The 22,679-nt window shown below is 48.9% G+C and overlaps 1 protein-coding gene across 1 annotated transcript; it reads left to right on the forward strand.

The window, feature by feature from the left end:
- The first annotated feature begins 4,368 nt into the window (after positions 1-4,368).
- Positions 4,369-12,897, forward strand: LOC129587962 (uncharacterized). Its single transcript, XM_055481942.1, has 2 exons — positions 4,369-5,644; positions 12,584-12,897. The coding sequence occupies exons 1-2, from the start codon at positions 4,369-4,371 to the stop codon at positions 12,895-12,897; spliced, it is 1,590 nt and encodes a 529-aa protein (XP_055337917.1).
- Positions 12,898-22,679: the final 9,782 nt, after the last annotated feature.

The raw sequence follows: 22,679 nt of genomic DNA on the forward strand, positions 1-22,679 counted from the left end.
CGAGTGCCTAGGCGTTCATTCCGATTCTTTGCCGGATCGTGTCGTGCATATATTTTTAGCGAAGTTCTTAATGAGTTTTCTTTTCCACAAGTTCGAAGTATAAGCATTAGATAGTTTGCTGCGATTTCGCAAGAAGCATCAAAGATGGTACAATGGACTGTAATACTGTGTACACGCTGGCCGATATAACGGCTAAAGTCACTCAGGCATCTCGTCCAGCCCGACGTCTACTGTACTTAGTTTTGCAGTATACTCGGTCCGTAACAACTGCGTAGTGGAGCGGCTACTTGGAAACCGTTTTGGAAACACGTTGAAGCTTTTCTGGACTGTACACAACGCACAGGTCAGAAAGCCGATACTAACATCAGTTTTTGGCGCTTACCTTCTGTAGATCGAACGTCATATATGTCGGATCTTTGCCTCTGCACAGGAGATCACCGTAAGCTGTTGCATATACTCCGCAGTCTTTTCCGTTTCGTTGTCGCTGCACCATGATGAACGATCGAAGCAATCGCCTGTTTCATAAACGTCGTAACAGACATCCTGAGACTGTCGAAGATATTAACACAATTTTCGGGTCCACTGTGGACGTTAGTAAGCGTGATCCAATGGTTGCCGCCATGATTAAGAACTTGAATCTTCTTCGAATCGGACTTATCGGGATCAAACCAATGCAAAATAGCGTTTTCTCTCCACACCTTGATAATTTCTCGCGCTCTCTCCATTTGAGCTGCGGTCATTTGCGGGCTGGATTCAAGCTCGAACGTGTTGAAATAACAAACGTCAATAAATCCGCCGATATGTGGATTTTCATGCTTCATAATCCTGAGTGCGGCGGTGATAGTTGTTTCGCCGAGCCACCCACCTCCAGCTTTTTCTAGGATTTCTGCCCAGTGCCACAAGCCTAAATCAACTTCTTGGCAAGTTATCCAATTGCAGTTCCTGGTCAGAGAGGAATCTGTCAAAAAAACTCAAACAATTGAATATCTGACAACGGATGCGCAAGCAACAATTGCAGGGGTGCTACGACAAAGTTGGGACACTTTTGTCAAACAACTGCCAAATATTTCTATACGTGTTACGTTTTTGTATTTGAACTTCTCCCATGCAACTTTTTAGAGCAAATCCAGAAAAACTAAAACCGGCGCCATTTGAGCAGTCAATAGCGGTCCGAGCGTTGATTTAGGGGAAGAGGTAGTAGTCCTTTGGGGACTGCTTATATCTGTCCTAACAAATTCGTCAATCAAAATTCTTGCGTGAACTTTTCTGTTAGCTGTTGAGTGGCTCAAAAAGTATTTGTTATGGGCCAGAACAAAAATCTTTCTCGTTCAGTGGTTGACTTAGCGCGGCAGCAAGGGGTATGACCCATAGATTTGTACATTGAAAATGGCCTACAGAGAATTGTGGTTGCCTAGCGCATAAATTGAGATAATGTAGAATTAGTACATTTCATAGATAAATTCGATGTCCTGGTAGTTGATTTTTGTGTGCCAAGAAATACCTGCCTCATAGGCGGAGAGGTGGAAGCGCAAGAAGAGCGGAAGAAAAGAACAGCAAAACGGTAGGCTGTGCGGTAAGCTCGCAAATAATGTCACCTTCACTTTGATAGTGCTCGCGGAAGCACTGCAGGTCATAAAGGCTTACTGAAATCCTGTGGCACCCCCTACAGGAGAACTGGATGATAAACAAATGTGGTTTTTTACCTTTGGACAACGGCCTCAACAGAATTTTTAAAAAAATAATGGGCATAGGGAAAGCTGGAAATCCATACGGGTTTAGCGGTTTCTTTAGCTGATTTACTTTAGTTTTCCCCCTGGGACTTTAGGCGTGGCACTGAATGACCGAAGCGAAGGCAGAAATTTATTTGCTGTACAGTACCGACTTTGATGTCAGCATTGTAGTTCATACGCCAGCCGAAGCGTAGCGCCGACAGCCCTCTACATACACCGCTAACGGAAAATGTAAAAGTGCGGTAGTCACAACCATCCGCAGCCAAATATATGTACTTTACTTTACTAACAAAGTATGTACTTAACTTTATGAAGACTTTACTAAGAAACTGCACTTGTTATTGGCAGGAACTGCATTACCGAAGCAGTCATTCCGCTAGAGGGTTGTGTGCACTAGAAAGTGACGACAATGCCCTTAGAGAGTTCTGTGCACTGGACACTGGTGGTAGTTCGATTCATCTAGCGGGATCTGAATACCGGACAGCAGTGACTAATCGCCTCATTTCTTCACGGCTTTGTAATCTGAGCAGTAATGGTATTTTCGTATCTGAGCAGTAATCAATCAATCAATCAATCAATCACTTTAAGTTTTTGAAATAGTCCATCGAAAAATTATCTTTCGAAAAATTATGAGTTGAAAAATTATTCTGATGGCTGGATTCGTACGAATCAAGTATGCAAAACTTTTTTTATCTCTCTTACCGCGAATCTCGACACCAAAAGAGGCTGCCTGCTGATACCAAAGCTGTATGACTGTCCATTCCATCATACCATGAGCTGTGCCCCTCAGGTTATTCAGCGTTCGGAAAAACATTCTCCAACCACGATAATCTCCAGGATAAATGATGTCCTTGCGCAGATCTTTGATCTTTAGCATTCCCCTGCTCTGCCTGTTTGATGGATGGTCTTTCGCTATAGCTGTCACCCGCTCGATCGCGTTCGTGGAAAAATACTTGGCCAGTTCCTTAATGGCTTCCATACGTTGGATTCTTTTTGTTCGTTCGTGAAATCGACGTCCTGAACCTCGTCTGAATTACTTTGACCAACAGACATGCGTTCTTCAAGATCTGATTTCGGTAAACTGTCACAAATATCGGAGGTGAAAGGCAGTGGTGAATCTTCGCTAATCTGTAACCAAATATATCAATATTTTTCTTATCAATAGGCGCCGCCAGTGTCAGATTTGATCTCAACAGCTTTTTAATACCAAAACAGCAGTTTCGTCGCGCGTCTTTTTCGTCTTTTTCCCAGGAGTGTTGAACTTCACTTTTCTTTTTCCTCCTTTTGGTCTTCCCGGAGGGTTCCCTGCTATACCCGCGAGTTTGAAAGGAATCAATTTAAACGGATCCAAAGTTCCTTCGATGGCCACTGTTCTTACATCGTTGGTGCCGTTGTTCGGTAGCTTCTCTACAATGTACACACTGTATGCATGGGACGCTAAATGCAACAGGTGTGATTTTAAATTATGAACGCTTTTGACAGTCTGTTTTATAACAGCCTAGGTTGGAGCGCACTGCATCAAAGGTCAAGAAGTTCTACAGCGAGTTGAAACGTGTACAGTAGGCCTTTCATATGGGAGCCAGTTGGCGTCGGCCGATGTCAACCGCACCCTCATTTAAAGGCATGAGCGTAGAGAATCCCACCACGAATCTGGCGCAGTTGAGATAAACTTTTAACACTCTACGCTTTGAGGCGCATCGTTAGGTCAACCGCGCTAGTATACACTGCAATTTACTGTAATAAAAAAACACTGGGAGCGCGTTTCTAATTGAATGATCTCTGTATCGGTTGCACGTGTATGCATTAACTGGTTGCTCAACGAATAGCCGTGCCGGCAAACAGCAGTTGCATTCCACATCCTACCTAATTGCAACATATCAAATATGTTCGGGTAGTTAAGTCACCGCAACTTCTGGTAGTGCTACTCGGTCATACTTCTGCCACAACAGTACAATGTACCAACTTATCAGAGAACGTTATTTGTGTATTATTTTTTATATTATTTATATTTATAGTTATTACATCCATCACCTTCCATCCACCTTACAAATAGTACGTATGTGCTTCTTGCGTGCTGTCTTCGATCGGGACTTCATTCTGAGTCCTATCTAACATTACCTTTGCCGAAGCTGTACTCAGCCTCCCCGCTTGCTTCCACAGCGGCTAGTGCCGCAAATTGGGGCGCTGTCTGAATCGGATTTTCTGTAACCGTATCAGCGGTAAAATTCACAATTACATTTGCCTTTCGGCCGGTAGTTTCCATGTCGGGTAAAGCCGTCGACGAAATATTGGTGAGAGTCTGCTGGCTTGGTGAGGTAGCCACCGTTATCGGGATGTTCTCACCCGGAACACCATCTTTAACAGCTTTCTCCAGGGTGTGCAACAAGTGCAGATATTCTTCGAAACGCTTCCCCGCATAAACCGCGATACCGGAACTGATTTCTTTTGCGATACATAGCGCCCTGTTAAATCGAGCCTCGCGCGACAGCGAGCGGTTGGCCTCACGCTTCGCCGCCTGGCCGCAAAGATAGTTTGTGCTCGTGTATCGGACCAGTCAGCCGCCATTTTATCCCCGTTTCAGCTCGGAGTGAACGTTCGCGGCGGTGCCGAAGCGATCGTGCATGCTACCCGAAAGTTTATGGAGTCAGCCACTAATAATACTCTAGTTGTCCTTAAAGTTGACTTTAAAAATGCGTTCAACACGATATCCCGGGAAGCCGTGTTAGCCGCCGTGGATAAGCACTTTCCCGAATACAGTAATTTTATACGCAATGCCTACGGACACCGCTCCTCTTTGTTTCTGGAAGACCTCTCGTTATCGTCGGAATCTGGAGTGCAACAAGGAGATCCGTTAGGCCCTCTCCTGTTCAGCCTCGTTCTCCATCCTGTCGTGACAGCCCTGCAAGCGGAACTAAACGCTTGGTTCCTAGATGACGGAACCCTGGGCGGTACTCCAGCGGCTGTAGCCGAAAGCTTTGACAAGGTAGTACAAGATGCACAAGCCATCGGTTTGAACGTCAACGAGGCAAAGTGTGAATTAATCGTCATCGGTGGATCAGAAGAGTCTCAGCGGACAGTGGCCGAATATTTTCTGGATCGATATCCCAGTCTGCGCATAGTATCAAAATCCAGTATGTCCCTCCTGGATGATGCAATAGCTCCCATGCTTTCTGAAAAAGCCACCACACTAACCACGGCTTATGAACGCTTGCAACTGTTACCAAATCATCAGTCATTGTTCCTCCTGAAGAATTGTCTAGGCGCCCCCAAAATAATCTACATGCTACGTTGCTGCAACGCCTGGAAGCACCCAAAACTGCTTTATCAGCTCGACGACGCGCTGCGTCTGTGTTTTCAGAACCTGTCCAATGTCCGCACGAACCAGAATGACTACCCGTGTTGGCGTCAAGCATCACTGCCCGTTAGTAGAGGTGGTATTGGCATCCGCCGGTCGGAGGAATTACCTCTCCCAGCTTTCTTGGCTTCGATTCACTCCGTTTCTGGTTTGGTTTTGGCGTTACTTCCTACAGGCGGAGCACTTGATAGCACGGAAGCCCAAGAATTATGGAAGTTAAAGGCGTCTCAGCTGGAAATCCCCGAACCTGCCTTCCGAAAGGCGCAAAAAGCATGGGATTTGCCTCTTTGTAATGTCTCCTTGGCCGCGCTGCTAAACGTTTTTCAGAACGACGATGTCAACAAAGCCCGCCTACTTGCCCAGTCTAAACCGGAAGCCGGCATCTGGTTGAATGCGCTGCCTTCTGGCCACATCGGAAATTTGCTCGACGATGACACCCTCAAGATCAGCACTGGACTTCGCTTGGGCGCGAAAATCTGCGAGCCACACCAATGCAGCAAATGTCATAGACCAGTGGACGGTTACGGTCATCACAGATTGTCCTGCCCTTTCTCCGCAGGTAGACATCCACGCCACGGTGGCTTAAACAGCATTGTCTCTCGCGGATTGGTATCAGCGGGTATACCTGCAAAATTAGAACCGAGGGGGACATCACACACATCAGCCCGTCGCCCAGATGATTACACGACGTTTGCCTGGAAGCGCGGCATGTGCCTCGCTTGGCACGCGACTTGTGTAGACACGGTGGCGGCGTGTCACGTAAAGGCCACCTCCACAAACGCAGGAGCAGCTGCAGCGCAAGCGGAAGAGAAGAAAGCGAGACTGTATTCTTACTTGGTTGGACTTTACATCGTCGCACCAATCGCGTTTGAAACAATAGGTCCATGGGGACCGTCGGCTATCGCGATTGTTAAAGAGCTTGGAAAAAGACTACAGCAGCATACTGGAGAATCCCGCTCCCACGAATTTCTGCGACAACGGTTATCTCTGGAAATTCAGAGAGGGAACGCGGCATCACTATATAATAATCGCGTAAGCCTTAACGAAATTCCCATTATGTCGAGTTCGTCAGCCCGATCCACTGAATCAAACTTCCATCTCTACGTATCATTCGATAGCCCTTAGTGGGTAGATTTGCCATCACAAGTCAGTTTTTAGAGGAAAACAAAGGTTTGAAGGGAAACTTCAAAAAACTCTAACATAGAAAGCCAACGGGAAAAGTTGAGAATTCACCACTGCAAAACCGACCACCCCACCACTGTCTCGACAGCTAAAAACGCGTTTTGGCCAACTTTGCTGATGGACTGGTGAGAGTTCTTGAGCATTCAGGACTACGTACTGTTCCATAGTCTTGAATGAAATTATTAATTTTTAATCAACACAATTAATGGCTTCAGTAGAAGTAAGATTTTGAAAGATCAAAGAAGACCTGATGAAATCTTCGCGTACAGAGCTGCTCAAAACGGTTCTTAAGAAGCTGTCGTTTGCAGGGGGCTGACCACTTTAAGTTAAGTTGTAACTGTTCCACGGGCGGTTACCATTGGTACTGATATGCCGTTGCCGGCAAAAATGAACCATATACGACTTGCGACTCACAAGTTGCGAGTTCTGTTTTCCGTTGAAAATGGTGTCCGAGAAAGCTGGTATTGCATGCTTGGGGTTGATTTATATTACAGCAAGCTGGCAGCTGCATATTCCACGTAAGCTTAGTTGATATGCATTACTGCTGCAGAGCTATAGCAGACAATAAGTTTTTTTTATTAATTCAGAGTGATTGCTTAGCGGTCGTTAGGTGGAATCCTTCATGGCTGAGAACGAGAGATTATACAAAACTAGAAATAATTTCGTCAGATTTTCACAGAAGGCGGAGCCGCAGGCGACGCCGAGCTGCGGCGCGAGCGGAGCTAGCGTAGCAGCAAGCGAGGCAATCTGCTTTACATTTCCGACTTAACAGGATGAAGGAAATCCATATTACAGTTTTTTTAATGGCTATTTAGTTTTTGTTAAAACGTGAACACGGAACGCGGAAGTGCACTCAAGCAAAAGTTTTAGTGTATGTATCCCATTTTTGAAAGATCTGTACCGGGGCGACTGAAGCGGACATCCCAGTGCTACTTGGATGCGATTATTTGCATTCGAAGTTCAACTTCGTCTTAACACCGATTCCTACCATATCGGTATACTGTCTGTCAAGACAATATTGACGAGGTAGTACGAGCTATAAAAGCTCATCACGACCTAATTTGGTCGGACGACAGACCGTCGTCACCGTCGCCTCCGCAACAGGAACGGAAGGTAGATCCTTCCGGAAGACTCAACCGACAGTCATCCGATGGCTGAGCAACATGGGTTTACAGCCAACCTACCTTGAGAATCAGGACGGAGCGAGTCGATCAGCCCAACCGACGAATAAGGTCGATCAACCTAAATCGACCACAAAGGTCGTTTTCGATAAAATACCAGAAGTCGAACCTGAAGACAAATCGACCGTGGAATTGGAAAATTACAGATCCGATGACTCGTACATACAGAGTACGAGTGATTCGGCGGACACGGACTCCGATAACCGACCTTCGGAAGAATCCGAGGAAGATGACGACGAAGAATTTGATCCGTCAGTCCGACACTGTAATACGGATAAACAAACATAAACGACTCGGACGATTCATCATCGGAGGAAGAAGAACCGACCTACGATGTTCGGCTTACTACAGCATTGCGGTCTACAGTTCACACAGAATTCATAGACGAGCAATCGGAACAAACCAAACAACCTAAACCGGTCGACTCCGAACAACAGGAGGAACTCGACCAACTTAAAGCTTTGTGGGAATTCGGAGGAGGTAAACCGGAAGAAGACGATCTCCGACCTCCAACCATAGTCGTCCAGCAGTTGTCAACGGAACAACCGACCTTGGTTAACTTGACCGACCAACAGAAGTTAGTGCAGTTCAACACATGGACGGCACGGGTCGCCAAAGTCAAGACGATGGAAGAGCTGAACCTGGACAACAAATGCCCAGAAGTTCACCACCTAAAGCTGAACCCTTTTGTGGAAACGAAAGCGCTAGACCGACAAGTCGTCTTTAATAGCGAACGAGTTTCGCTCCCACCATGGTCAACATGTTCGATCAAAGTACGGATGGCCAAACCAATGGACCCGAGAAGACGAATTTACTTCTCAACCCTACAACGGGTAATCCGACATATTCGGCCGATTGAAGCCAAGATCGACATCCGACCTCAAGTCGACAGGGCCTGGATAAATATTCAGAATACGACTCACCAAACGAAGGTGTCACTAAGAAGACCGTCATCGAATGTAACGCAAGCGGGGCCGGACTTAGCGCGGGCACAAGACGACCACCCAATCGCCTACGCCAGCAGAGTCCTACGCCGACCGGAACTCAACTACGGAGTCACCGAATGGGAATGTTTGGCCGTGGTATGGGCGGTGCAGAAATTCAAGCACTTCATCGACCACGGACTATTCACCGTACGAACGGATCACCGAGCATTGCAGAATCTGCTCCGATGCGAGTCAAACCGACCTGGCATCAACCCTCGACTAACGAGATGGGCACTGGCTTTACAAGGACGGGACATAACCATCGAGTATAAGCCAGGTGTATTCTGCGACAATGCAGATGCCCTGTCGAGATGGCCACTGGAACGCAGTGAAGACAAAGATCCACACGAAGAGTTGGATCAAGTCCCCAACTTCGAAGACTTTAGGGACGAGATTAAAGTTTGTACACTGCCCTACTCAAGGGGCTTCACTGTATTGTATACAGTGAAGATTGTATGAAATACTGTTTGTATTGTATGAAATACAATACAGCCCCTAGAGAACCGCGTTGGTTTGTACAATACGAACTCTTAGACGTCTGAAGACGAATGCCTCGAAGAAGAAGAAGAAGGATAAGGAAAACCCACCAAAAATTCCTCTTCCGCCGGTTCTCCCCGGATGTAACGTTATATCCGACTGGCACGACTTGAGTACCACAGAGGTCCGAGTCATAAATATACCAGCACCGGAGACACCGGAACCGGCCGTATGGACCGTTAACACAGCGGAAAACGACGCGTTGGAAGTTGAAGAAACACTCCCACCTCCACCCGAACCGAACCTGGAACTTCGGAAGGCGCAGTTGCGAGACCCGCAGCTACGCAAAATCATTGACAAACCGGAGAATCCAGAGAAACACGACCATAAGTTTCGCATCTGGAACACTACCAGATGGCGCAAGGGGTGCTGTACAGACCGAAGACAATTAACACAAAGTTGGAACGTTGCTTCGTTGTACCACTCTTTACGCGCAATCAAATTATCCGATCGCTCCACGACGGAAAAACCGGAAACCACTTCGGAAGGGAGAAGACGATCGAAGCACTGAAGCTGCGCTTTTACTGGGTAAGAATGAATAGCGACGCCATTTCTTACATCAAGAAATGCCGACAGTGCATCATGACAAATAAGCAACGATGTCCACCACCGGGTAAACTCCCAAAGACGGAAGTCGGTGAGGCCTGGTATCGCATCTACGCGGACTTTAAAGGTCTTCTTCCTCGGACGGAGACGAAGGGATATCAGTACATCGTAGTGGTAACTGACCAGCTGACGAAGTTCACCGTAACCCGGGCAACGAAGACGAACACCGCGAGAGAATTCGAACGGTTCTTCGTCAAAGATGTCCTATTGAAGTACGGAATGCCGACCTTCATCCACTTGGACAGAGGGACACATTTTACAGCGAAGACGTTCGCTAAGGTCGCACGGATCTTCGGCATCCAACAAACACTTGGAAATGCCCATCATCCGGAAGGAGAAGGACAAGTCGAACGGCAAATGCAAACGATTTTGGACGGGATAAGGAAGTTCTGCGTTGTAAAAGTCGGACACTGATGGCATAGAGCCTTGGATTATGTCGTCTGAGGAATGAACCGAGCCGTCCCAGCCGCGACTAAGTTTTTACCGTTCTACATGTTGTATGGTAGAGAAATGACCATGCCACAGGACGTAGTGGCCGAAACGAACACACCGAAAACCTTCACGGATAAGGAACACTACATCCGACGGATAAAAGAACGATTTCAGCGCTCGCACGAAATTGCCTGCATCAGCATTGATGAGGCATTTGAAAGAAACGCTGAGCACTACAACAAGAAGAAGTCGAATCCGATCTTCAAACCGAGGGACAAGGTAACGGTGGAATTCCCAAGGACCCAACTCGAAAGGAACGCTACGACGGAGTTTGGACGGTCATCAACTACGTTGGCTCAAACCCCTTACTCCTTCGATGTAAAGACGGACGTGAAGACACGGTAGCCGTCGAGAGAAGTCGACCAGCAACTCGGTCAACTGGCCCAGTAGCCGACCCCATAGAAGGGAAAGCTACTAGGAAGCCGAAGAAGAAACCAGAAGAAACCGTGGAAAAACCTTCGGATCCGACTAAAGACGCGGATAAAACCGAACCGACGGTGAAGAAGAAACGAGGTCGACCTCGGAAGAAACGTCCGACCGACTTCGGGACACCAGCACTGATGGAACTTCAGAAGCAAGATGTGATAGCTGCCGAACCAGCACCGACTTCGGAAGAAGTTGAGAACAAAGCTCAACCGACTACGGAGAAACCAAAGGAGTCGGCAAACAAGTCGGAAAAGTCGGTCTAGCCAGCCAACCAACCTACGGAGAAACCGGAGCCGGTGACAAAGCCAGCTCGGAAAAAGAGGACGGTTAAGAAAACCGACTCGCCGGCACCGACCACAGAGGTCGCTGTAGCCGACCCGGCAGTCCAACCGACTAAGCCCAAACGGAAGTACACAAAGCGGAAGGTCGACTTACCCAACACATTGGCGCCGACTACAGAAATCGTAGCAGCCGACCAGACAGTCGAACCGACTAAGCCGAAACGGAAGTATGGGACAGCTAAGAAAGCGAAACTGACGGCACAACAGATGCTGGAGGAAACTGAAGTCGCTGAAGACGAAGCCCATAAAGGAATCCTCGAACAAATTTCCGAAGGACGGGCAGACTTGGAGAAACAAGCCAAAACAGCAGTCACAACAGCACAGACTCAGTCATAGGGCCCTAGGTGTAAAGCTTAGAGTAAGTCTTAGGTAGCTTAACAATAGCTAGGTATAGATGGACCTTTGGAGTCTCTTCATTTGACCGAAACATGTACGGGAGTCGGTAGAATTCTAACGCGCAGTATTTCCTTTCCTTGACAGCAAGCAACAATTCCAGGTCGTCACCGACACGACCCACCTTCCAGCGGATCGAATAGCAGACGTAGCGGTGGCGGATCGAACCGATCGCACCCCTACCCGGCTCATTGCTTGACATCGCGATCGGATAATTCGCGGTCGGCCACACAGACGCCATTACCGCAGGTAGAAAACCCTAGTGCTAACGTAACAGCTAATGTGTTAGCAGGTCTTACGGTCGGGCCCCAACGTGGAACGATACCGCCACAGATTCTGCCACCGAACTCAGCAGTCGATAATACAGGCTGCCTGTGGAACCTTGGAACTGGAACGAGTCAAGCGACTCCGGTAACGGTAGCAGACCCACATGGTCAAATGCCACCTTATCGGTGATCGGTACCGACCACAATAGTCGGACCGATCAGCTTGGCATCAACAATGATGACCGGAGCGGTTTACCCGACACCCACAATGGTGCCAGGGATGGCGAACGCGCCTGTTTCGATTTACACGGTGCCCACGCTGGCGCCAGGAATGGCTAATATAGCGGGTCCGATTTACACGACGCCCACATTTGCGCCGAGTAGATTTGTATACAATGGACCACCGATACATTTCGCAGACGCCTGGAGCCAGTATTGATATCGGGTCCGATCACTACACCAATCTCGCCGACTCGCCTCGGACATCCCGGACAACAGAATCTTTGGATTAATGCGAATGCGACGGGCCACTTAATTTACCGGCTGAATCAACACAGGAATCAGGTCGGAGGGCAGAGCCAGCAAGTGCCTGTTTTGACGACGGCCACACAGGTCGTAACGTCGATACCTCCACCTCCTCCGACTGCCATACAAATAAACACTAATGGGAGATCGGAAGCGGAATTGCGCCACCAAGAAGCAACGGCTTGCCCTCACGTAGAGGCGTTGAGCCGGGCGTTGGCGATGACCTCACAAACGGATCCGACCCACACCCAGCACCGAATGACGTTGCTGAGCGAACTCGTTTTCTACGAGAACCGTCTGAATGAGGCTAGAAAACTGCTCTACGCTAGAGAACCGGAAGGCCTACGGATCTGCCAGCAAGCAGTGGCTCAACACGTAGCCGAAAGACTTGGAGAAGGCACTGGCTACAACCACACAGGTCGTAACGCCGTCGACCTCGGCAGACCAACAAACGTTTAACCGAGCACCGTCATTGGAGATCGGAAAACTGCGGCTCCAGAAGGATGAAGCCATGAAACAGGCAGTGAAACTCAAAATGAGTTACTCACAAATCCCCCACACAGCGGAGAATTACACCGCCGAGATGGGCAGGATAGGCCGACAAGAGCGACGTCAGATTGACTCAGCAGCCGACTTGGAAAGACGGATACGAGCACAGAAACGACTCCTGCGCCCGTCAGGAACGTCAGCACCGACCACACTGGCGGTGATTGACGAAGAAATCCGACTAGCCCGGTTGGATGGCTTAGCGAAAAACCGCGACAAAGCGCTCCATGAGATCAGCGAAGTGAAGAAAAGATTGGCCAGACTTGACCCAACCGACGAGCATTACTCCTCAACTGTCCAGTGCAACAACGAGCAAATAGCGTTGGACTAAGAAGTTGACGGAGAAGGATAACGAAATCCGAGCGCTACAACCGACGACGACTCAACCAGCGGTCGTTCAACGAGCCAACCTCAGCCTATGATGGCATTGAATATAGGCCAAGACTTGCCACCGATCATGGTTCCATCTCTACAGTTGAATCCGACACAGCAAGTCCCACAAGGACCACCGGTCGAACCGCTCCCAACAAGGCAAGAGCTGAGAGAGCTTTTGCGGATGACTAACATAGTCATCGGACGGATCAACGTAATACTAGAGGACACACAAAAAGGAACTCCGGAAGCTACCGGACTCGACAATGATCGGGTAACCATCGAGGCATACACACAGTGGCTTTGACCGTACCCGGAAACCGGTATGCCGACAGACCCAGCTTTGCTGACGGCAATTAGTAACCGGATGAAGAACGCCCGCAACAGAGCGGAGCGCATCCCCAGCTGACCCGGAAATTGGAAGCGGCCGAACAGAGGTCGGAAGGAGTGACGGTATTTACACCTGAACAAGTACAACCTATCCCTGTCAGGGGAGACCGACTTCTTGACAGCTGGAGGAGGACATTACAAACACGGGCGACCGTCGACGGAGCGGCGAGCAGAATTAGCGCCCTTAGCTGGAGCATTCGGATAGCCGGACAGTTCATGGCACCGGGACATCCAGCCACGGACGATCAGGCTGTACGGCTGAATCAGAATATTCGACGGATACAACAGATGACCCAGAGCGACCCACAAGGAGCCGAACAACAGGTTCCCACTTACCACGTTATGACAGCCCGAATCGGAGAGGACGGCCAGCCGACAGAAGCTTGGACAGCGATCCTCACCGCGACCAAACCATCCAGGACATCTACGATAGCGCCTGGGCCGGAAGCTTAGACTTCAAGTTTCATAAAATCAACTACCTCATAACCGACATAAACTTGGTTGAAGACTTGAGCAAGTCCGGCAAGCCCTCCACAAAGGAGGACGAAAGCCGACTTCGAGTGGCCATCGCCCGTATAAGGACGGCTGGTTGGTCAGAAAAATTCCCGACCTTTAACGCTGAAGGATCGACGGTTAGGCCAGGAGATATCAGGACTTCACCGATATCGTCACCACCGTAACCGACCACACAGGTCGCTACGGGGACACACTCACCGGATTCCCAGATGCCCAACTCGGAACGCATCCGAAGATTGGCCGAACTGAAAAGGGAACGCGAGGATGTAACTACCCGATCGAACGACACTAGGCAAAGGATGGCTACCCTTCCAACAGGAGGAGATAATCACCCTCAGGAGTTCCAAGCCTTGCTCGATGAGTACAAACAACTGTACAATCGGCATACCGACTTGGACAGACTCATCCAGTCGGAGGAGCAGAAGGTCCACCTTGTCACAGCCTTAACGCCGACGACGACCACACAGGCCGTAACGTTGACGACCTTGGCGAGTGACACGGTAATCGCCCAGGGTAGAATTGCCATACAAGAGGCAGAACAAACTTTAAGGCGGATACAGCAGCGTGCCGAGAAGGGACTCGAGCCGAATGCTCAGAAGACAATCTCCGAGCTCATCGCCCACATACAACTTGTGAGGAACGTGATACAACCAGGTACGGTTGAACCGAGAGTTCATTCCCAAATGGTACGGAACGGAATAAACCAGCTGCTGGACTTCAACCGAAGTCAACTCCGACCACCAGACTTTAACAGGACGTCTCCAGATACCTTACCGTCGACCTCTTCGGCGGCGGAAATGCATTTCGGCGCTGCGAAAAGAACGCCGACACCGGATGTCAACTACAATTACTGATGGATGGGACTAACTGGAAGACCTCCAGCGAAATTTCGTTAACAATACACCAACGGATCCTGAAACTGTAAAAGTGGCACGCCAGAAGATGAATGATCTGACGGCCTACCTAAAGAGGGCAGGCGACCCCATTCACAAAGATGAACCGACCGATGTCGACGAAAGACCGCTCAGGTCGGCAATTGAGCGAATCACAGAGATCCTCAATGCGGAACCCGAGTATACTCGGATTGCGACGCTGTCGCCACCTCGCCGAGCAACACCGACTACGACAGCGGTGATGACTCTAGTTGGCACGACACCGATAGAAAACTTACCTGGTAACTTGGACATAATCGTCCAAGCCGGACAGGACTTGGCCGACATCTTTTACCATCGACTTGGTGAAACTCTGACCGACCAGGAGGCAACTGACCTCGCCAGAGTTGATCGAGCTTTACGACTCGAGCTGGATTGGGCCGATACACTAGGCTCATGGGGAACTCCACCACCAGGTCCGAACCGAGACCGACTTGTTGAAGCACTGCAGTCGGTGATCGACTAAGTCAAACAATACTTGGCAAACCCGAACAAAGCGGGAGCGCCAAGACAGGCAGAACCTCCTCTAGCTCCATCACCTGAACTTGACGTCGAACTTCCATTCTTTGATAACGCAGTCGACCAAAAAGGAGTCGACCTTGGGGAAGTTGAGGACCAGTACCGAGAAGCGGTGGACGTCATGGAGAAGCTCGAAAAACAACTCCGGGAACTCGACCCGAACAACGCCATGGAAAACAAATGCGCGATGCCTTGGATCAGCGGTACAGTATCTGCTCCAGGCGGGTCGAAGACTTGTGGAAAATTTTAGAAGCTAAGCCACAAAGGGTTCAGCCGACCTCCACGCAGCCGCAGCCGACTGCTTCGCAACAGCAGAATGAGCCCACATTCGCAGAACAGCGCGAAGCTTTCAACCAGCAGTTGGCCCGTACACAGAAGATTGCTGACGACTTGCAACGCCAAGCCGATAACATGGACGGAACAGATCCAACCATCCGTAACATTCGGACGGCAATCGAAGATCAAATAAGAATTTCTCGGATGCACATTCAAGACGTGCAGGTCGACCTTGAGATATTACGGCGAAAGGAACTCGAGGAACACCGGAAAGAAGCGGAACAACGCGCATCCGGTTCGCAACAACCGACCACCTCGAGCCAGCCGACTTTGACGACCGCTCGGACTCAGCCAAAGCCGATCTCGATAACAGGTTTGGTTCAACCGAATCCAGTGAAAATGGTCGACCGGCCCATGTCTCCGGTCACACAGGCTCGGATCATGGAAGCCATACCGGATATGAACGAATTACCGAGTACGGTCGCACCACACATAGTCAGACTACTGGCTAAAGTAGCGAAACTCATCACAGAGATGAGAGCCCGTAGAAACTTCTGTGAAGACAACAGCCAAGAAGCAAACGACTTGGATCGAGACATCCTGGCGTGGGGAAACAACGCTCGGTCCATACGACGACTTTATCATCCGGACGCCCCACAAACGACTAGGAATCGACCAGCTTGGTAACAAACGCCATTGCCGAAGGTCGGCCGTCTTGGATCACAAAGATATAGTAGGCTCGGAAACCAATTTTCGACTCGGTTCAACCCCCACCTCCAGCTCCCCCAGCAAAACCCGACCTGGAATGGGTAAAAGCAGTTAACACCCCGTTTCTGCGAGCGGACGCCGTCATTTCCGAACTTCGGACGATGATAGATGAAACCGACCAACAGACTCCGCAGTACTGTCAGGTTTACATCAACCTCGGACACTTGGAAAATAACGCCAAGGAAGCCCGATTTATCCTCCGACCAATAACGGTGTGGTCGACAAAGAATCAGGAACGCCTACAAACCTTAACGGCCCTGATACAGTCCTTTGTAGACGACTTCTACAAACGGAAGGAAGCGGAACAACAGAGGATGCTGAAGAGACCGCCCTCCGCCAAGAAGCCTAAGGTACAACCTGTTAAACCAACACAGGTAGTCCCACCGGTGAGTCACCAAGACGAGCCGATGGACGAATTACCAGTACCGGCACTCGAAGGCGAAGATGAACCAATGGATTCATCGGAGGAAGTCGGAGCAACAGAAGCTAGCCGATCTAAACCCCTTGAGCGACCGAAAACTCTACCTGGACTCTCACAAAGAGAACACCAGAGCGAACGTGCTGAAGAGCACGGACCACGAAGGCGTCTCTTCCAGTCGAAGTCGCCACCACCGGTTAGAACCAAGGAACATTCTTTGCAACTTCTAAAGGCGATTCCTTCCTTCTTACCTCCCGCGGAAGAAAAACCGAGCCCGTCACGGAAAGTGATGGGAGCGAAGGCCTTATTTACTCCCGACGTCCACAAAAAGTTGGTCAGCCAAGCCAGAACAACGGACCTTCAACGGATACTGTACGAACCACAACTTCAAGGAGGTATCCGAGATCGAACCATGTCGGAAGAACAACAAACCCGAATGGCTCAAAAGATCCACGCTACAATCCAGGATAAGAATAAAGCCTTGAGACGGTTGATGGCTTTGAGGTGTGGAAAGCGGGAGTTACGACAAATCCCGCGGGATTCGAACATCATCCAAACAATCCAGCGCCTCCGTAACCCGAGGATTAACCCGCCTATACATTGGATATCCAACCTCGGCCTGGAGAAGAAGTTACCGAGAAGATTCCGTTAACAATATCGGATAGCAGCGAAGACGAAGAGAACGGAGGCGCCTTCGGATCTGACGATCCTCTTCAAAAGGAGGCAGCAGCACCATCAAAGGGAGCCACGCCAGGACGCGGTAAATCACCGGTAAAACAAATTTCGCCGAACCGATCAGCATCCCAGCCGACTATGCTGCCGAGTCAACCGACGAAAGAGAAACCACCTAGGTTCTCACCTCGGAATACCCCGACGAAACCAAAGAAAACCCAGGAGGATATGGACACAACATCTCTCTCGGAAGCGCGAGTCGGATTACCGGTTGAAACGTCACCACAAAAGGACGAACCGACCTCGGTACACTCCGGTCAACGTCTAACCATAGACGAGTCTCGAACGAACGAGTCGGTAAACGAGTCGGTGAACATACCGACCGAGGGGAGTATAACCGAACCTAAGCCGCCGCAGGACTCGTCGCGCGAATTTCATGACGATCCCGCCTTACAACATGTGAAGGACTTGACGAGGACGGAACAGGACGCCTGCATCGACATGGCATACCCAGAGGATAGAGAACTTTGGCACTCGTTGAGAATCCGACGTGCCAGCATAGTCGGGAATAGTACGGAAGCCCGTCGGGATCACGACCAAATAACAAAAAAGATGGCTGAAGTGATGAAACGAATGGGAGAATACTACCGAGCGGAAAAGAGTCGGCCTAAAGCCCTACAAGCGGCTACGGCGACTCGATACAAAGTCACCGCGCCGGAGCCCAAGTGGACTCAGAAGACGGCACAACAACCCGTCAAGATGAAAGTTTCCCCTCCAAGCAGACAAACTTCCGTCCAGATCGAAGATGATCTTGACACACGGGTCATCAACTCGGCCAACTCGGCGAAATCCCATAAGGATAATCGGAAGGCTAAGAATAAAGCGGCGAAATTACCGCTAAACCGCAACCGACGGAAACACAGAAGAAACCGGTGAAGTCGGAAACCAAAGAGACGACCAAACCGAACTCGGAATCCACGGTGAAGACGCCGAAGCCCAACCCGGCTAAGCGGCATAAGTCATCCGACGACTTGGACACCTCGGACGCCGGCCCACAAAAAGCCGAGCAGAAAAAGAAAACTCAAGAACCGCATGATAAGGAAGCGGTAGAGCGTAAATTCCAGGAAGTCATGGAACGAGCCGGCACAAAGCCGACTAAAACTCCAGCAGGTCGACCACAGAAGTCGTCCAAGCCGCCGAAGTCGGATAGTGTAGGGCATAGCTTAGAAATAAGCGGGCGCAATGAGGAAGCTGATGCCAAGTAGGCGGTGGAAGCTAGCTCCTCAGTGCGTCGTATTCCAAAGCCACCCAACCGAACAGGTAAAGATGCTTGCAGCCAGTTGGATGATCCATCCTCACGTCAGTTATACGCTCCACAGCGACGCGGAAGGTTTGATCAAGGGGGCTTATAATTCTTCCGAAAACTGGCACACAAGGAACGTACGGAGAAGGTGCACAATTTTTGGTACACCAAGGCAGTTTTTCAACAGAAACAGTGCCTGGTGTTTTGGGATCAGCGCAAGCCGGTCGCACATGTTCTTTACTTCTTTCACTTTTTTCCTAATCTCGGGCGTTATTCCTGGCGGCAGCAGAAGTGATCCCAAGAGGCTCAGCTTGTCTTTTGACACCACTGACAAACCGGGAAATATTGTCTGAAAATTCGCGGCGATAATTCCCGGTGTGTCTCTGACCCGCCACAAACAAAAAGTTCGCATTTTGACAGATTCACAGACAAACCGATTTTCTCTGCTTCCGTAATGAAGAGTTCAAAATTGCATAGTACTTCTTGTGGGCGGCCTCCCAGTGTCCAATCGTCCATAAACTACGCGTTCAAATCGGTGAGCAGCATATTCGCGATGAATTGTACAACCAAACAAAACAAAATTGGCCCTAGTGGATCTCCTTGTTGAATCAGGACTGTGAAGAAATGACTGTATCGCCAAGAAACAGTGAAGAGTGATAGCCATAGCACAGTTTCACAAACGGATAATAATCCGGTATGATCTCTGCTGCCATCGCCAGGATCCGCTCTCGCGACACACAAATTGCAAGCGTTTGCAAATTCTATTTTCAGTAACATTTTAACTTTTTCGCTGTAGAGTAGAAGGAAGTCCCTCGACGCGGGAATAACCCCTTCTACGCCTTTCTTCGTACCGCAACCCAGTTAGTGAGGGTGAAACATAGGTTTGGTGATCGGACGGATGCGTGAATCGACAAGTCTTGCCGCGAGTCTCCGGTAGGTACTGCCGACTGCGATTGGGCGTAAACCACCATCTTTTTTTCGGAGTGCAATGAGGCGGGCGCCGCAGAGAGGAGGCCTGATGTCTTCGGGGATGTCACCAGTCAGAATGTGGTTCAACAGGTCCGTAACGGCATCGCACAGTTCCTTTGATGTGTCGTCAGATCGACCGCCTGGTAAACCCAGAAGGTGCTGCGGACGCAACCCCTCTGGTCTTCCGGCGCTCCCTTTCGGCATGGATTCCAGTGCTCTGAAAACCTCGTCTAGAGTGAGTGGGACAAACAAGCCATTTGGGTTTTCGGGTAAATCTGGAGCAGGGGACTCGGGATGTTTGCGCTTCATTGCCTCAACAACTTCAGGGGTGATTTCTGCTACGGAATCTGAAGAGAAAAGTGTGCGTACAGCGCCGCTAATATTAAAATCATCGATCTGTATGCCAACTCGACGGGCCATGTCTTCGTCTGGCGTTGCGCGTCGAGGTTGAGGCTTCTGGGTCGTTTCTGGGTCTTCCAGTTTTCCCTCTTCATACTGGACGATACGGTTCTTGATGTGAGTAGTCAGGGAGATTTTACGGGTTTTTTTCGAATCGGCAGGTAGTGACAGGACTGCAGATGGCGCTGACAGCAGGGGCAGCCATGAAGATGAGGAGTTTTCCGTGGCAGCACGCCGCATCAACTTCGTTAGCAGCACAGCAAACGAAGGCCTGGCTGCTTTTGGTGTTCTCCCCCATCTTCGCGACTCCTTCCCTCAACCGGAGCACGTGAAGAGTCCAGATGACATCGTCGATTGTTTTGGTGGCTAAAAAAAAGAATGCCGGAAACCAGACACAAGTTCTTCCGAAAATCGACGTCGACTACAGAAGAGGAAACGACCTACCCGGTTACCTGAGGTTCACACAGAGCGTTTTCCCCTCAAGTAATTTTGGTTGACGCCCAAGAGTCATCCAGCTCGTACTCCATTCTCATCAATTTCAATTCCGATCAAATCAAATGGAAAAGCGGTTTATTGAAGGTTTGTTGTCTCTTCATGGGTTAGCAACTCAGCATAGACAATGGTGTCGGTTAGAACAAGCAAGAGAAAGACGCATTAAAAATCAACGCATTACTACAGCACTATCATTTAACCGCTTGAGAACCGAAAACAATTACTAGTTACTAGTACCTGTTTTTTCCTCGGTGGTGTTGTTATACCCATCTGGTAGAATTAATTGTTGTTATCTGGTAGAATTTTTATTGTTTTGAGCTGGTCACATTTCCTGTTTCAGTTTTCTGTGCATTTAGTCGGGCTTTAAAATGATTAGAAATTTCATAAAACTTAAATAGCTCACGAAAAGAAATCGTCACACAATGGCAATAATAAAAAAATGCTCGCTCATCAACAAAAAGATAGCAGGGAAAGCCACCTCTGGAGGTGGCTTCGCGTACCGTATCGTTTTTCTCTGCACTTCAGGATATACGTAAAAAGCGCGCGTACAATTTTTGGTTGATATGAGACGCGGGGTTGGTACGGGTTCTGAGATGCGATTCGCAGCATACCGTATCTGAGAGTTGTGGAAACGGGACGCATTCGGATACGCAGCGTACCCGCGTCCCGAATCTTTGCACTGATAACCAGATACGCGAAGCGAGAACCGACATACCGTATCGCGTATCTCCTATTATGGGACGGTGGTGTCCTGTACCGTAGCTAGATTCGCTAAAGATTGGGGACGAGGCCTTAGTCACTATTCACTCAAGCAAATATCAGTATTAATGATAATTACTCATTAAGTACAGTACGTACGTACAGTAAGGATGATATAAATAACTGTTGTAGCTTCGCAATAACAACGGCTCAAGTTCTCAAAATGGAAAGCCGACGGCAGAGAGCAAGAGCGTGACTCCAAGTACACCAATTCACGAAAGAAACGACCGGAAGTCACCTGAACCACCCATTTCGCGCAGCGTTTCCTTGAAAGCTGGAAAACAGGAGAACAATCCGGCAGTTGACGCAGAGCATATACCTGTGGATCAGCATCCGGACGATTTATTTGGCGGCAATCGCGGAAAGGGAGGAACAAGTGCATGAAGCCGTCCCGCCGAGCACTGGAAACCAATTCACGGAAGTGCAACAACTGGTAGCCCTCAAGCAAAATCTGCGCGAAAAAGCATTACGGCCCCAAAGGTCCAGGAAAGGTACACTTGCACAGTACTTAAAATGCAACTTGCAGATCTTTCAACGCTCCATCATACTGCATGCATAAAAATTATAACTAGGAAAAATAACTAGGAAAATTAATTATAACTAGGAAAAATGCATGTTGGCGTGCATTTGGCAGACGGAAGCGGAGCAGCGGGTTTCACTAATGCGAGTGATTTTAACGTCCTTTCTGTAGCACTTTTAGCAATTTCTTAACATAATTATTATTAATTTATACTAACAATATAACCAGCCAGCAACAGTTTCAAAACGACCTTCATAGCGACCTCCGTAACGAACATAAATCAACGAAAGCATTAGTCTTGGATACATAGTACCTTCACTGCGCTCCTGTCAAAAATTCCGCTGGACACTGTACATCAGAATCGCCTATCAATTTTGGCTATTTTTTGATGAATGTTAGCCATTTTCGTATACAGATGTACTTATTTACGGAAGTCTGCCGGTATGTTTATACTTTGTCAAATACAGCGCTTTGCACATTGTCTAGAAAAACTAGCAAGCTAAAGCTGTTGCACAAGTGCACATATTTTGCGCCATGCACTGGCAGTCTTCCCTTAAGTGAGTTATTGTCGCACGGCTGAAGAATCGTTTACTACTAATACTTATTTTTCCTTTTTTTAAAGGTGAACGAGAAGCTAGCGCTGCTGCTGCCGGCTCACAAGATCAAACCGAAAATGGGTAATTTTATTTCTTAAATAGCTGATAGTACTTAAAAGGCAATGGCTGGATGTGGAATGTATGGTGACTCGTAAAGCCCTGCATTGTTCAGGTGCTGCACAACAGTGTGACACCATGAAGACGACTTGTCC

Source organism: Paramacrobiotus metropolitanus, unplaced genomic scaffold (assembly GCF_019649055.1).
Source record: "Paramacrobiotus metropolitanus isolate TYO unplaced genomic scaffold, Prichtersi_v1.0 Parri_scaffold0000027, whole genome shotgun sequence".
NCBI classification, from domain to species: domain Eukaryota; kingdom Metazoa; phylum Tardigrada; class Eutardigrada; order Parachela; family Macrobiotidae; genus Paramacrobiotus; species Paramacrobiotus metropolitanus.